This window comes from Pavona decussata, unplaced genomic scaffold, assembly GCF_977016875.1.
Source record: "Pavona decussata unplaced genomic scaffold, jaPavDecu1.1 SCAFFOLD_174, whole genome shotgun sequence".
Lineage (NCBI taxonomy): Eukaryota > Metazoa > Cnidaria > Anthozoa > Scleractinia > Agariciidae > Pavona > Pavona decussata.
In genome coordinates, this window is record NW_028145585.1 from 1,302,501 (window position 1) to 1,317,442 (window position 14,942).

At 36.8% G+C, this 14,942-nt stretch overlaps 3 protein-coding genes across 4 annotated transcripts in view; 2 read left to right on the forward strand and 1 right to left on the reverse strand.

Annotated features, from left to right (window-relative positions):
- LOC146463892 (uncharacterized) overlaps nucleotides 1-1,239 on the forward strand; it is a 2,023-nt gene extending 784 nt beyond the window's left edge. The window contains exon 2 of the mRNA XM_085084001.1: nucleotides 1-1,239. Within this exon, the coding sequence (XP_084940127.1) occupies nucleotides 1-107 (107 nt within the window). The 3' untranslated portion in view covers nucleotides 108-1,239.
- The window catches only part of LOC146463891 (uncharacterized), a 9,857-nt gene extending 4,908 nt beyond the window's left edge, over nucleotides 1-4,949 (reverse strand). The window contains exons 1-2 of the mRNA XM_085084009.1: nucleotides 4,921-4,949; nucleotides 3,706-3,746 (exon numbers count right to left, since the gene is read on the reverse strand). Coding sequence (XP_084940135.1) covers nucleotides 3,706-3,746; nucleotides 4,921-4,949 — 70 coding nt within the window. The remainder of the gene's footprint in view (nucleotides 1-3,705; nucleotides 3,747-4,920) is intronic.
- Nucleotides 1-14,942, forward strand: part of LOC146463890 (nonsense-mediated mRNA decay factor SMG7-like) — a 157,486-nt gene that overhangs the window by 30,890 nt on the left and 111,654 nt on the right. The window lies entirely within an intron of this gene.

A 14,942-nucleotide genomic window follows, 5' to 3' on the forward strand; every position in this document is an offset into this window, starting at 1 on the left:
ACCGTCTAGAACTTCGAGAACAAAGTACATGCCGATTTGGCATTAGCAGCAGTATATATGCTATTTGCAATGATTGTGGTCTGTCGGAATTTCTGGCTTCTGGTTAACATAATTCTGTAGACAATTCCCCCAGAGAGAGAGGCTCAGTGATCCTGCTCTTCTTGCACGGTGTCTTCCAGGCTTTACTCAGAATGCAAATGAGTCTGTGAATTCATTATTGTGGGTTAGATGCCCAAAGCATAAATGGCATGGGAGAAAGAGGATTCAGCTGGCAACAGCATCAGCTACCCTGCACTTCAGTACAGGAGCAACTGCAAAGCACGAGGTGATGGCAAGGGCTGGGTTAGCTGTTGGGGCCCACACCAGAAGAGAAAGCAGCAGAAGAGACTCTGGGCGAATTAAAAAGGCTGAACAAAGGATCCAGGATCAGCACAAAAAATACAGAGTTGCTCGAAGACAAGCGAAACAAAGAGATGAGGAACAGTGCCGACAAAAGGAGGGCACAACTTATGGCGCCGGTGCATTTAACGAACTGACAGTTGCAACAGAACCAGCTAGAAAGAGGAAAAAGAAATAGAAATTATAGTTCATAACTATAAAATGATCTGTTGATACTGCAATAAGATTACTTTTATTAATTTCCTAGTGATGGTTTCCCTTAGGGAATGTTTCATCACTGATCTTGCTTTCCAAATTTTTAACTGCATTTTTCTCAAAATAGCATTTTTGCGGAGTTTTTAAATGCCCCCCTAGGTTTTTTCTCTTTGGTTTTATCCAATTTCTACCAAATTTGGCTCAGGTACTTATGAAAGGCTGCTCTACAAACCTATTGGGGCTTTTTTCCTTTAGATGAATACAGTTGACGTTATCCCCGGTTGACCTTTTTATAAAATTGTGCTGTTGCTATGGCAACGCAATGTGCTGAAAACCGAAATCGCTCAATAGGTTTGTAGGGGAGTGTGTGTAGTGTTATTGTGAGAAATACTAAACTTACTTTGTAAATAGAATAGAAAAAAAAGCAGGGGGGCGTAAAATTAGCAGAAAAAAGCTTTTATGAAGAATTTGGTTAATAATTAACCATAAATTTGCTTATTATGGTATGTAAACCATTCCAACATTAGATTGTGGTCTACTCTGTTTGCATGCAAAATTCTATGATGATACATTAAATAGCTGGAATTTTATGCACTTTACAATCTGTTACAAATTTGGGCCCAAAATGTAACCAGACTCCCCCCTTAACAGCGTCTCCAGACTGGCTGCACGCAAACCACGTTTTCGACTGCGAAACCTGCCCCTTCCAAAGTGGCTCATTTATTTTTTTCTTTAATTTTTTCTAGTCACAAAATATTTTGGACAACTTTTTAGCATACTGCGTACCTCGTGGGCTTGCTGTGTATTTTTTTGCCCGCGATAGGCGCATTTTGGAGGCCTTTTATCTCAAAGTTACCTAAACCTCAACTACTGCAAAATAACAACCACGTTTTCAAACTGAATATAATATACTTTAATTACCGCACAACTTTCATTCCCTGGAGAAATAACTATTTTATCTAATGTATTTATGCCACTTATCTAACTTCCTGCGGCATAAGGCGACTTTCCACCGGTTAATTTAACCCACTTTTATTTTTCGTTTAATACGCTCCTTCTTTAATCGTGATTATACTTAATATTAGCAGTAGTCGCAGCAATGAGGGAGTTAACCTATAATTCGATCCTTTCTGATGGTGCGGATAATGGTCTCCTGAAAAGACCACCTTGGGTTAAATTTCAGAAGATCTGTATTTTTTATGCCTCTCATTTCAATTTTCACTATAGGCCTTATCACGGTTTTCGACGCCATTTTGACGAGTAGGCAAACAGGCTCGAAATAGCAGTGTTTGTATGGAAATGCGATGTCAAATAACTTTCATAAATCATCGCTTCTGAAAAATTCATGAATTGGAAACTTTTGGGACTAGGAAAAGGATTTAAAAAAAAAATTTGGAGGGATGTAGCTGTGCCAGAAAGCGTCCAGTCGTGTTTTGAACTTTCCATACATTTCCCTGTATTTTTTTCCCCGCGAGCTATTTTTAGAGCAGTTCACGGCTGGTTCGCTAACAGACAAATGTATGAAAAGTTCAAAACACGACTGGACGCTTTCTGGCACAGCTACATCCCTCCAAATTTTTTCTTAAACTCCTTTTCCTATGGCCAAAAGTTTCCAATTCATGAATTTTTCAGAAGCGATGTTTTATGAAAATTATTAGACATCGGATTTCCATACAAACACTGTTTATATTTCGAGCCTGTTTGCCTACTCGTCAAAATGTCGTCGAAAACCGTGATAAGGCCTATTTTTGTCTTTCCATTTAGCCAAATTTTAATTTGGTTAGAAAGTCTAGAAAATTCCTGTGTCAAATAATAATTCATTCAGTGGTAGATGTGATAACGCATTTATGGTGCCATCAGTAGACAAAAAGGTGGAAATGGAAATTTTGTGCAAATGGAACAGTAATTAAGGTCGCCCGAATGTTCTGGGAAATTTTGAATTCCGTTTCGAATGCGCGTGTGCTATTTGCATTTCAGCCGATTAAATCGAAAATTTTGGCTTGATAGAAATTCCCCCAGCATTATGCAACTGCATACAAAGGCATAATTATCTTTAAAATGTCTGAGTCTTCCGCCTGTTTATTAAAAATAGTGGCAACTATTTAAAATTCTCCAAACTTGAAGTCACGCTATATACAGACCGGTTGTAAATAAATTTTGAATCATCGGCATGAAACTAGTGACTTGTGTGTTCCAACTCATTTGTTTTTAAGGGACCGATCGTTTATTACGTCCTAGGGGGGGGCGGTGGTTTTCTAAAAAATCGAGTGTTTGAAAATTTTACCCCCCCCCCCCCCAATTTTTTTAAACAAAAGTTCTACCCCCCACTACAATGACAGTTTGAAAATTTTACCCCCCCCCCCCCCCCCAATGGTTGGCCTTGTGGTTGAATTGTTGAGAAGTTCCTGGGCACAACGCTTGGTTACATGCGAGTCGCTAGCTCTCTGAATCTGAACTGGCAAGAGAAACAATCAGAAGTTAGGCGAAATTCAAGTAAGGAAATGTACCTTAGAATATCTCTTGAATGTCTTGATAATGACGATGTTTTGTTATTGCTGGAGTCTATTCTTCACTCGTCAAAAGAAGGTACACAGAAGGTCAAAGCAGCTCGGGGTTTGAGAGCAGTACAGGAGCATTCGATGTATGGATGTGGATATATAGATTTTGAAGAAGCCTACCATCTCTATTCGTCTTTTAGTCAATTTTTTTGCCCAGATAAACAAGCCTTCAGAGATAAACTGCTTGATGAAATACACGGTTTGCATGTCCATGTCATTACTCAACCTATTACGTGCAAGATCTTTGTCGCTCTGAAGAATAGTAGCGATATGGAGAAGTTTCTAGTCGATTTTACCAACTCTATGATTGATGAGAATGATTGCTAAATACATTTAGTTGGTACCTTTTGTATGTCTTTAAATTTTACCCCCCTCACTTTTCGTACAAGGTAAAAAATTACCCCCCCAAAAAGAGCTCATTTAAAAAAATTACCCCCCCTCAAAAAACACCGCCCCCCCCTAGGACGTAATAAACGATCGGTCCCTAAAGACATTCAGCTTCCAATAATTTTGAACACACGTTTTCAGTCAGAGGACACTCATAACCTGATACCTTTATGATATTTTTCGTCAGCGAATACAATGTTTTTGTGCCTGTAGTTTCATCTTTTTCTATTCTTGGAAATTTTATTTTAGAGTTCTCAGACGCATCTTTTTTTAGCCTTGCGTGTTTCGTTTTCCATGCATCATATTCGAAGAACGCATCATTTTTCTTGAGTTTAACGTGTCTTTTGTTTTCGAGTTCTCAGGGCACCCAACGCGAACATTTAAGCAAAATACTTCAAATATCTCCTGCGTTCTCAGATCGTTTTATCCCCTTTCACTGTTCGGATGCTTTAGCTAAAAATTTAAGTTGGAGAAAGTTTGCGAAAAGGTTATTGTATTCTCCGAATTTACTAACTGCTGTTGGTTTTACGAAAATACTAGCTGAATTTTTATGTATTTTTAATGATATATTTGTTCTCTTCGAAGACAAGAGGATAAAGTTTTCTAGTGTTATGATATATTGTAGCTGAATTTCTTCCGAAGAAAATTAAGATTTATTTTACTACAAAATCCGAAAGTCTGAGGCGATCAGCACCATCCGAACAGATATCCTCCGGAATGAATGTTGGGTGCTGCCCTAACGGAACTAAAACATTCATTCCACTAACCACAGTCGTGTCAAAATCATTTGTTTTCACTGCGGAACGGCGTTTGCTTGTGTTGTCTCAATTAAGAAGTCTATTTAGCCCTCGTGACGAAGAAAATATGTAAAGAGGGAATTTGTGGGATTGATCGAACTATGTATGCAACTTCATGGTTTTTTGCTACGTTTGATAACAAATTTTGAAATCGGAAGTAGAGAAAGCAATAAAAATAATTATCAACCTTCATAGCGATAGAATAAATTTAACAAAATAAGCAAAAAGGTTACAAAGGATATATTATTTCATAAATATCATGGGTGACAAATTATTCCTTAATTTTGGCGCGAAATTCCAGCGTTAATTTATTATTCCCAGGTGAAATTACAAAATTGCCATGGCAACGTTTCCTTCATGGCTTGCAGGTTTAAAAAGATGTTACGGATGAAAGAAGTTACAGCATGAAAAGACGCTACAGAGAACCTAAAAACGTAAACGACCACAATTAAATGGGTGAGGGTTTTTGAGAACTGTTGTGATGAAAATGGCCTTGAGAAAAACCCGGGGACGGTTCGTCCTGTCAGTTGGATAAAGTACTCGAGCGGGTTTTTGTCTGAATGTGTAAACAAGACGGAACCAACCACGATTGTGAGCCTAATTTGTCACCCATGATATTAAAAGGTAATCAAATTGTATACTCGTGAAATTAGGAAATTTCCTAATTTCACTCGTCACCATTTGATTACATATATCTATTTTTCTTAAGTTAATTTTTTTTATCCGAGGCGTTACAGATTCTAGATTCTGTTGCCTATTTTCTCCTGGAACAGACCTTTTCTGTTCACATGACACCGTCCCGCTAATCAACGTAAGGCCACACCGACACGGGACCAGTCTGTTATGATTCGGTACTGAATCGAAGTAACAGGAGCAGCAGTTTCTACCAGGTAAGCATGGGCAGAATACACCTTGAAGCTTTCAAAATGGCACCGAAGAAGGATAAGTCGATAGAGGAAGGAGATAAAGCCTTCAGCTGTACGGACTATGAATTATCCCTTCTCTTAAAAGTTATTATAGATTACAAAGTTTACAAAGGAGTATGCCGACCAAAACAACGACTATTTACCTCCTTATGTTCTTCTAGACCAAAGTATAAGTAAATTCAAAAGCAGTTAAAAAATAGCTTAAGAGGTGAAGGTATATATTTATTGTCGCAAACCGTATGTTTTTCCATGACACTGAAGAAAATGAATCTAACATGCCGATCATCGTTAAATACTGTCCAAATTTGAAGGCAAACGAAGAAATTCCCCTTGAGTTTTAGCTCTTTAAAGTGTCCCCTTCAAGTGAAAAATTGATTCGAGAAAACAGCGCTAAAAACATTCTTCGTATAGTGTGATAGCCAGCTCTATAAGCTTTAATTTAATATACGGGCTCATGTATCTACAGTTTAAACTGGGCGCACTACATCGCTTGGACGCGAGACACCTCTAACAGTATACGGTAACCTTAATAAATTGACGTTAGTTATTCATGCAGCTGCCCCATGTATTGTCAAACTAGTGAGGATTCGCAGCTACTTTGACAAGATTATAACAAAATTTATGATCAATTACTGGAAAGATGCGCGAAAAACTGACAAATTTCTTTTCACTATAAAAAAAGCCAGAAGGGACAAAGTGCAGTCAAAACGTGGGATAAACGTTAAGGCATAAAAATGTAGTCTAGAGACTGTATTGTAAACTATAGCTCTTTCGTTACTCCGATTCGTGTATAAGAACGTCGTAAATTTTATCATCGAAAAATGAAATAAACTGTAGGCATTGGTTGAAAGCAGTAGCTCAATTTTTGAACATTTGATCTGATTTAATTTCTCCTTACAATATTACTACAAGATCGAACGTGCAGGTCATAAGAAGACACGAACTGATCACCAAAGATCACAAACATGTGTTGGCATCGAAATAAAGTCTCCCAAACAGAAACATAAAAAAACATACGTAGAGCAGTAAAAATATATACGCTGATAGAGAGGCCGTAAAGAGTTAGATATAGTGATCGAAACCAGCAAGGTAGGTCTGGGGGGAAGACCTACAAAAAACAGGAAAACAATATTGTTGTATTATTGTAGTACTAAAGACATCAGTAGAGCCTTGTGTGTTTCGTTTTCGAGTTTTGCGTGCATCATTTCCCAACATTGCGTATTTTCTTTTCGAGTTCTCAGTGCTATTAATAAACGACCTTTTTCTCGCCACGACGTACCGTGTGTATTACGATTATTGCGCATTGAGACAATTTGTGATTGTAAGAGGAATCGTGGTAAGTTAAGATGTTTTGAAAACTTGTTGTATTTCTGCTAGTCAAGGATAGCACAGGGTCACCCAACCAGAAAATTTAAGCAAAATACTTCAACTGTTATCTCCTGTGTTCCCAAATCATTTTGTCTGCTTTGAAATGCATATTCATATAAACTATTAGACATACAGATTGATCTTTTCGGGTTCTTTAGTTGAAAATTTAAGTCCCAGAAAGTTTTAAGGACGGAAGTTTTATTGTCCGAATTTACAAGCTATGAGAATGATAGCTGCCTTTTTTTCGCGTTTTTAACGATCGACATATTTGCTCCCCACAGAATACGACTAAATCCGAATTTCTGAGGCGATCAACTCCTTCCGAACAGATATCCACCGAACTGTGAACCGTTGGGTGCCGCCCCTGATGGAATTATAACATTAACTCTACTTACAACAAATAGCAACACAGTCGTGTCGAAATCTTTCATTTATTTTCATTGTAAAAAGCTGTTTGCTTGTGTGATCCCAAAATTTCCAGTGACCGCCCTTCTTACGTAAAAAATCCTTCAAGAGCTAGAGGGTTAGGGGCCGACCCAATGGTTTATTTCGGTGAAAATCTGTTTCGAATCTGTAAATCACCTCAGAAATTCGGATTTAGTTTAAAACAACAACAACAAAAAAATAAAGTTTTCTTCGCCAAAATAGTAGGTCAAAATTTCGTTATACTGTAAAACAAACTTCTTTCGTTCCTGAAGAAGGAAAAATTCCAAAACGTAAAAAAATAAGGTCGGCTATAGCATTTTCGTAAAGCAAACGACAGCTAGTAAATCCGGGCCGGGAAATAAGGTTTTGCTACATCCTCTCGTTGGGTTCTCTGAGAGGGAATTTAAAGGTTTCATTAAAAAACCATTTATTTTTGTTACAGAACAGTGAAATACGAAGAAATAGTACGGACCTTCGCTTTGTTTGATAAGAAAATTTTCAAACGTAAAGAAGAGAAAAGCAACAGAATTATCAATCTGAATGGGGGCGAAACTCATGGTGATAGAATTCAACAGATTATTAGCAAAAGGGTTACAAAGGATATATAAATCCTTATTTATTTATTTATTTATTTATTTATTTATTTATTTATTTGTATATTTTGTTTATTTGAAGTTTATTTTTTTTACGCGCCGCGTGACAGAATGCTAAATTTAGTATGTGTGCGTTTTTAGTAGCGAATTAGTTCATTTTCCGCTCAACCGGCTTATTCTACAGTTTCGACCTTTCTTTCACTTCGATAATCAGTCGCATTGCTGGCTTATTTTTATCCCGAGCAGAGCTCAGAAGACAATCTTAAGGTTAAAAAGTCTGTTGAAGATTTGAGGCATGAAAATGTAGTCTAAGTGGTAATTCTCCTTACAATATCACTTCAAGTTCAAACATACAGGTAATGAGAAGACACCAATTGATCACCAAAGATAAAATGTTTTGGCATCAATATGCTAATTCTCCCAAATACAAGAACAGAAAACATTCGTAAGGCAGTGAGGGGAATACACACGTTGATACTGAAGAGCAGTGAGAATATATTCGCAGATAGTTAAGCTGTCAAGAGTTAGATATAGTGATCGAAACCAGCAAGGAAGGCCTGGGGAGAAGACCTACAAAAAAAGAGGAAAACAATATTGTTGTAAAATTGTATTACTAAAGACATCAGTCGCAACGACACGCAGGTAGTTAGAATTTAAGTTTAGCTTTTATCGTTCAACGTTGCTTTTTTGTATTCGAGTTTTTAGATGTATGGTCTTCGTGCCTTGTGTGTTTCGTTTTCGAGTTTTGCGTGCATCATTTCCGAACATTGCGTATTTTCTTTTCGAGTTCTCAGTGCTATTAATAAACGACCTTTTTCTCGCCACGACGTACCGTGTGTATTACTATTATTGCGCATTGAGACAATTTGTGACTGTAAGAGGCATCGTGGTAAGTTTAAGATGTTTTGAAAATTTGTTGTATTTCTGCAGCAAGTCAAGGATAGCACAGGGCACCCAACCAGAAAATTTAAGCAAAATACTTCAACTGTTATCTCCTGTGTTCCCAAATCAATTTCTCTCCTTTGAAATACATATTCATGTAAACTATTAGAAATGCAAATTGATCTTTTCGGGTTCTTTAGCTGAAAATTTCAGTCGCAGAAAGTTTTAAAGAAGAATATTTTATTGTTCGAATTTACAAGGTACGAGAATGATAGCTGACCTCTTTTCGCCTTTTTAACGATCGACATATTTGCTGCCCACAGAATACGACTATCAATACGAATTTTTGAGGCGATCAACTCCTTCCGAACAGATATCCACCGAACTGTGAACCGTTGGGTGCCGCCCCTGATGGAATTATAACATTCATTCTACTGACAACAAATAGCAAAACAGTCGTATCAAAATCTTTCATTTACTTTCACTGCAAAAAGCGGTTTGCTTGTGTGATCCCAAAATGTCCAGTGACCCTTTTGTTATGTCAAAAAACCTTCAAGAACTAGAGGGTTAGGGACCAACCCAACGGTTTATTTCGGTGAACATCTGTTTGGAAGCTGTAAATCACCTCAGAAATTCGGATTTAGTTTAAAACAACAACAACAAAAAAATAAAGGTTTCTTCGGCAAAATAGTAGGTCAAAATTTCGTTATACTGTAAAACAAACTTCTTTAGTTCCTGAAGAAGGAAAAATTCCAAAACGTAAAAAAATAAGGTCGGCTATAGCATTTTCGTAAAGCAAACGACAGCTAGAAAATCAGGGCCGGGAAATAAGATTTTGCTACATCCTCTCGTTGGGTTCTCTGAGAGGGAATTTGTAGGTTTCATTAAAAAACCATTTATTTTTGTTACAGAACAGTGAAATACGAAGAAATAGTACGGACCTTCACTTTGTTTGATAAGAAAATTTTCAAACGTAAAGGAGGAAAAGCAACAGAATCATCAATCTGAATGGGGGCGAAACTCATGGTGATAGAACTCAACAGATTATTGGCAAACGGGTTACAAAGGATATATAAATCCTTATTTATTTATTTATTTATTTATTTATTTATTTATTTATTTATTTACTTATTTATTTGTATATTTTGTTTATTTGAAGTTTATTTTTTTTACGCCCCGCATGACAGAATGCTAAATTTAGTATGTCTGCGTTTTTAGTAGCGAATTAGTTCATTTTCCGCTCAACCGGCTTATTCTACAGTTTCGACCTTTTTTTCACTTCGATAATCAGTCGCATTGCTGGCTTATTTTTTATCCCGAGCAGAGCTCAGAAAACAATCTTAAGGTTAAAAAGTCTGTTGAAGATTTGGGGCATGAAAATGTAGTCTAAGTGGCAATTCTCCTTACAATATCACTTCAAGTTCAAACATAGAGGTAATGAGAAGACACAAATTGATCGACAAAGATAAAATGTTTTGGCATCATTATGCTAATTCTCCCAAATACAAAAACAGAAAACATACGTAAGGAAGTGAGGGGAATATACACGTTGGTACTGAAAAGCAGTGAGAATATATTCGCAGATAGTTAAGCTGTAAAGAGTTAGATATAGTGATCGAAACCAGCAAGGTAGGCCTGGGGGGGAGACCTACAAAGAAGAGGAGAGCAATAATATTGTTGTATAATCAGTATTACTAACGACATCAGTCGCAGCGACACGCGGGTAATTAGAATTTAAGTTTTAAATTTATCGTTCAACGTTGCTTTTTTTGTATTCGAGTTTTTAGATGTATGGTCTTCGTGCCTTGTGTGTTTCGTTTTCGAGTTTTGCGTGCATCATTTCCGAACATTGCGTATTTTCTTTTCGAGTTCTCAGTGCTATTAATAAACGACCTTTTTCTCGCCACGACGTACCGTGCATGTGTATTACGATTATTGCGCATTGAGACAATTTGTGACTGTAAGAGGCATCGTGGTGGTAAGTTTTAAATGTTTTGAAAATTTGTTGTATTTCTGCTACTCAAGTATAGCACAAGGACACCAACCAGAAAATTTAAGCAAAATACTTCAACTGTTGTCTCCTTTGTTCCCAAATCAATTTCTCTCCTTTGAAATACATATTCATGTAAACTATTAGAAATACAAATTGATCTTTTCGGGTTCTTTAGCTGAAAATTTCGGTCGCAGAAAGTTTTAAAGAAGAATATTTTATTGTTCGAATTTACAAGGTACGAGAATGATAGCTGACCTCTTTTCGCCTTTTTAACGATCGACATATTTGCTGCCCACAGAATACGACTATCAATACGAATTTTTGAGGGGATCAACTCCTTCCCAACAGATATCCACCGAACTGTGAACCGTTTGGTGCCACCCCTGATGGAATTATAACATTCATTCTACTGACAACAAATAGCAAAACAGTCGTATCAAAATCTTTCATTTACTTTCACTGCAAAAAGCGGTTTGCTTGTGTGATCCCAAAATGTCCAGTGACCCTTTTGTTATGTCAAAAAACCTTCAAGAACTAGAGGGTTAGGGACCAACCCAACGGTTTATTTCGGTGAACATCTGTTTGGAAGCTGTAAATCACCTCAGAAATTCGGATTTAGTTTAAAACAACAACAACAAAAAAATAAAGGTTTCTTCGGCAAAATAGTAGGTCAAAATTTCGTTATACTGTAAAACAAACTTCTTTAGTTCCTGAAGAAGGAAAAATTCCAAAACGTAAAAAAATAAGGTCGGCTATAGCATTTTCGTAAAGCAAACGACAGCTAGAAAATCAGGGCCGGGAAATAAGATTTTGCTACATCCTCTCGTTGGGTTCTCTGAGAGGGAATTTGTAGGTTTCATTAAAAAACCATTTATTTTTGTTACAGAACAGTGAAATACGAAGAAATAGTACGGACCTTCACTTTGTTTGATAAGAAAATTTTCAAACGTAAAGGAGAGAAAAGCAACAGAATCATCAATCTGAATGGGGGCGAAACTCATGGTGATAGAATTCAACAGATTAATAGCAAAAGGGTTACAAAGGATATATAAATCCTTATTTATTTATTTATTTATTTATTTATTTATTTACTTATTTATTTGTATATTTTGTTTATTTGAAGTTTATTTTTTTTACGCCCCGCATGACAGAATGCTAAATTTAGTATGTCTGCGTTTTTAGTAGCGAATTAGTTCATTTTCCGCTCAACCGGCTTATTCTACAGTTTCGACCTTTTTTTCACTTCGATAATCAGTCGCATTGCTGGCTTATTTTTTATCCCGAGCAGAGCTCAGAAAACAATCTTAAGGTTAAAAAGTCTGTTGAAGATTTGGGGCATGAAAATGTAGTCTAAGTGGTAATTCTCCTTACAATATCACTTCAAGTTCAAACATGCAGGTAATGAGAAGACACCAATTGATCACGAAAGATAAAATGTTTTGGCATCAATATGCTAATTCTCCCAAATACAAAAACAGAAAACATACGTAAGGCAGTGAGGGGAATATACGCGTTGATACTGAAAAGCAGTGAGAATATATACGCAGATAGTTAGGCTGTAAAAAGTTAGATATAGTGATCGAGACAAGAAAGGTAGTCCTGGGGAGAAGACCTCCCAAAAAAAAAGGAAAACAATATTTAACACTTATTCGCCGAAGGCGAAGTAAATATTGGTGAATATTCCCTGAGACGAAGTCGAGGGGAATATTCACCAATATTTACTGAGCCTGAGGCGAATAATTGTTTTAGTATAATTACTCAGGTGATTATCAGAGAAAAACAAGTACCATCCGAAAAATGTCGATTTTGTTTGTTTGTTTGTTTCAAATCGTCACGCGTCAATGAACAGAGACGCGCAGTCTGCCGATCACATGCTCAATCGAAATCACATGCGCAATCGATAAACTGCACACGGCCTCAAGCAGAATGTCAGTATTCTTTAACTGCCGCTTCATTGATACGAAGCACTGACTTCTGTGAATGAATGTTGGGTTTCTCCGACCCGTTTACCAAAATAGATGGAGATGAACCAGGCTGTTTGGTGTAAAACTCGAGCCGGGATCACAAGTGTTAGCGATAGCATTTTATTGCACAATTTCTTGTTGACATGATGGCTTCGCCGCGGTTAACGGACGTTTATAAATTGTCCTCGGAGATAAGCTGCTTCAGGTAGGAATTAAGTCATTTGTTGGCTTCACTAAACAAGTACACGGTTGTCGCAGATGAAAATATTTTGTTGTGAGGCGGTGACTTTAGATGGTGGTCGAGAGCCGCTCGAACCGACAACAAACTAGTTTTCAGATTATAAAAACTGTTTTCTTTTCTCGTCACTGAAACGTAAAACTTACAGAGACATTTATTCATCTTGTTTACTTCCATGCTTTCAAATTATGTCTTAAACTCGATTTGTTTGTGAAACCATTCTGTTAGTAAAGAAAATCTTGCTCGAATTTAACTTAATTTGTTGTCTTCCTTATAAGTCATCGAGATCGACAACATGCCATTTACAAGGGTTTTTTTAATCACAATTAGCAAAATTTTCATCTCTTGCCTTCAAAAAGTATCACCTCAGACTTAGCTGCATCTTTAGTGCCTTTCGGAATTGCATTTTCTTTCATCCTATTTACTTCTTTTTCAGAAATGTCAACAAATAGCTAAGCGGCCATTTTGAAAGTTAGTGCTCCCGCTATAATCACCTCGCGCGAGGTGATTATAGCAGGATATGACGCAATCCTCGACCAATCAGATCAACAGAATCTCTATAATCACCTGAGTAATTATACTAATGTTGTATAATCAGTATTACTAAAGATATCAGTCGGAGCGACACGCGGGCAGTTAGAATTTAAGTTTAGTTTTTATCGTTCAACGTTGGCTTTTTTGTATTCGAGTTTTTAAATGTATGGTTTTTGAGCCTTGTGTGTTTCGTCTTCGAGTTTTGCGTGCATCATTTCCGAACATTGCGTATTTTCTTTTCGAGTTCTCAGTGCTATTAATAAACGACCTTTTTCTCGCCACGACGTACCGTGTGTATTACTACTATTGCGCATTGAGACAATTTGTGACTGTAAGAGGCATCGTGCTAAGTTTAAGATGTTTTGAAAACTTGTTGTATTTGTGCTAGTCAAGTATAGCACAGGGACACCCAACGAAAAACATTTAAGTAAAATACTTCAACTGTGTTCCCAAATCAATCTGTCTCCTTTGAAATGCATATTCATGTAAACTATTAAAAATACAGATTGGTCTTTTCGGGTTCTTTAGCTGAAAATTTAAGTCACGGAAAGTTTTAAGTAAGAATATCTGATTGTCCGAATTTACAAGTTAGGAGAATAATAGCTGACCTTTTTTCGCCTTTTTAACGATCGGCAAATTTGCTCCCCACAGAATACGATTTTTGTGTCAGGTCGGAAAAAGAAGTCTTTCTCTGTAGTAAGACAGCCACGGTTACTAAAACATGAAGGAACTTCCTCGTAATGCTTTAATACAGCTTTTAATTGGTAAATGCTATTGGTTAAATTTTATGTATGAGCCCATGATAGGGTTTTGAGTAAGCCGTGCCACCAGTAGAACTGGCAGAGAAGGCGGAATTCATACGAAAGCACGGAAGAGACAGACAAACGGAAACAAGAATGAACACAAAGTCGGAACCACATAGGACATTGAATGACTAACTTAATAACCAGACAAGATGCCCCGAGGGCACAAGGCGAAGTGAACAGACACAACCGAATATCCGCACGACCGCACGACCGAAGGAACATCACCAATTGCCAATTTCACGGTTGTTTTTCCGAATTGGGGGCTTCTGTTTGTTCTTGAAAGACTTATTAATAATTAAAGGCTGTAAATTAAATTAATAAAAAATTGCAGAAAGAATCGTGTCAGAAACTACTACAACTACTACTACTACTAATAACAATAATAATAATAATAAAAGTAATAATAATTTTAAGTTTTTTCCATATTTAATTTTTTTTACCAATATTTTTTAAAATTGTTATTGATTTTCTTTGTTTATCACATGATTTTATTGTCAGCTTAGACGTAGAGCTAGCCACGGGTCTCTGCCTAGCTCCTTATGTGTTTTTTAGGTTATATCTGGCATTCAGATGTTCACATACTGCCCTTAGAACAACAATAATAATAATAATAATAATAATAATAATAATAATAATAATAATAAATTCGGGTTGTAACCTTTCTGCAGGTTAAATTTTCACTTAAAGCATACGAACAGTCCGGCTAACAGCTTACAGAAAAATGTTTTAATAACAATTAAAAGAGCACAGGGCGATGTGGGAACTCAGAGATAACATTTCAAGTATTTTGCTTAGATGTTCTCGTTGAGTGCCCCGTTATAAAATACATGCATTTTATAGCCTCTAAACCTGACGTCCTTACCAGTTACTGACCGC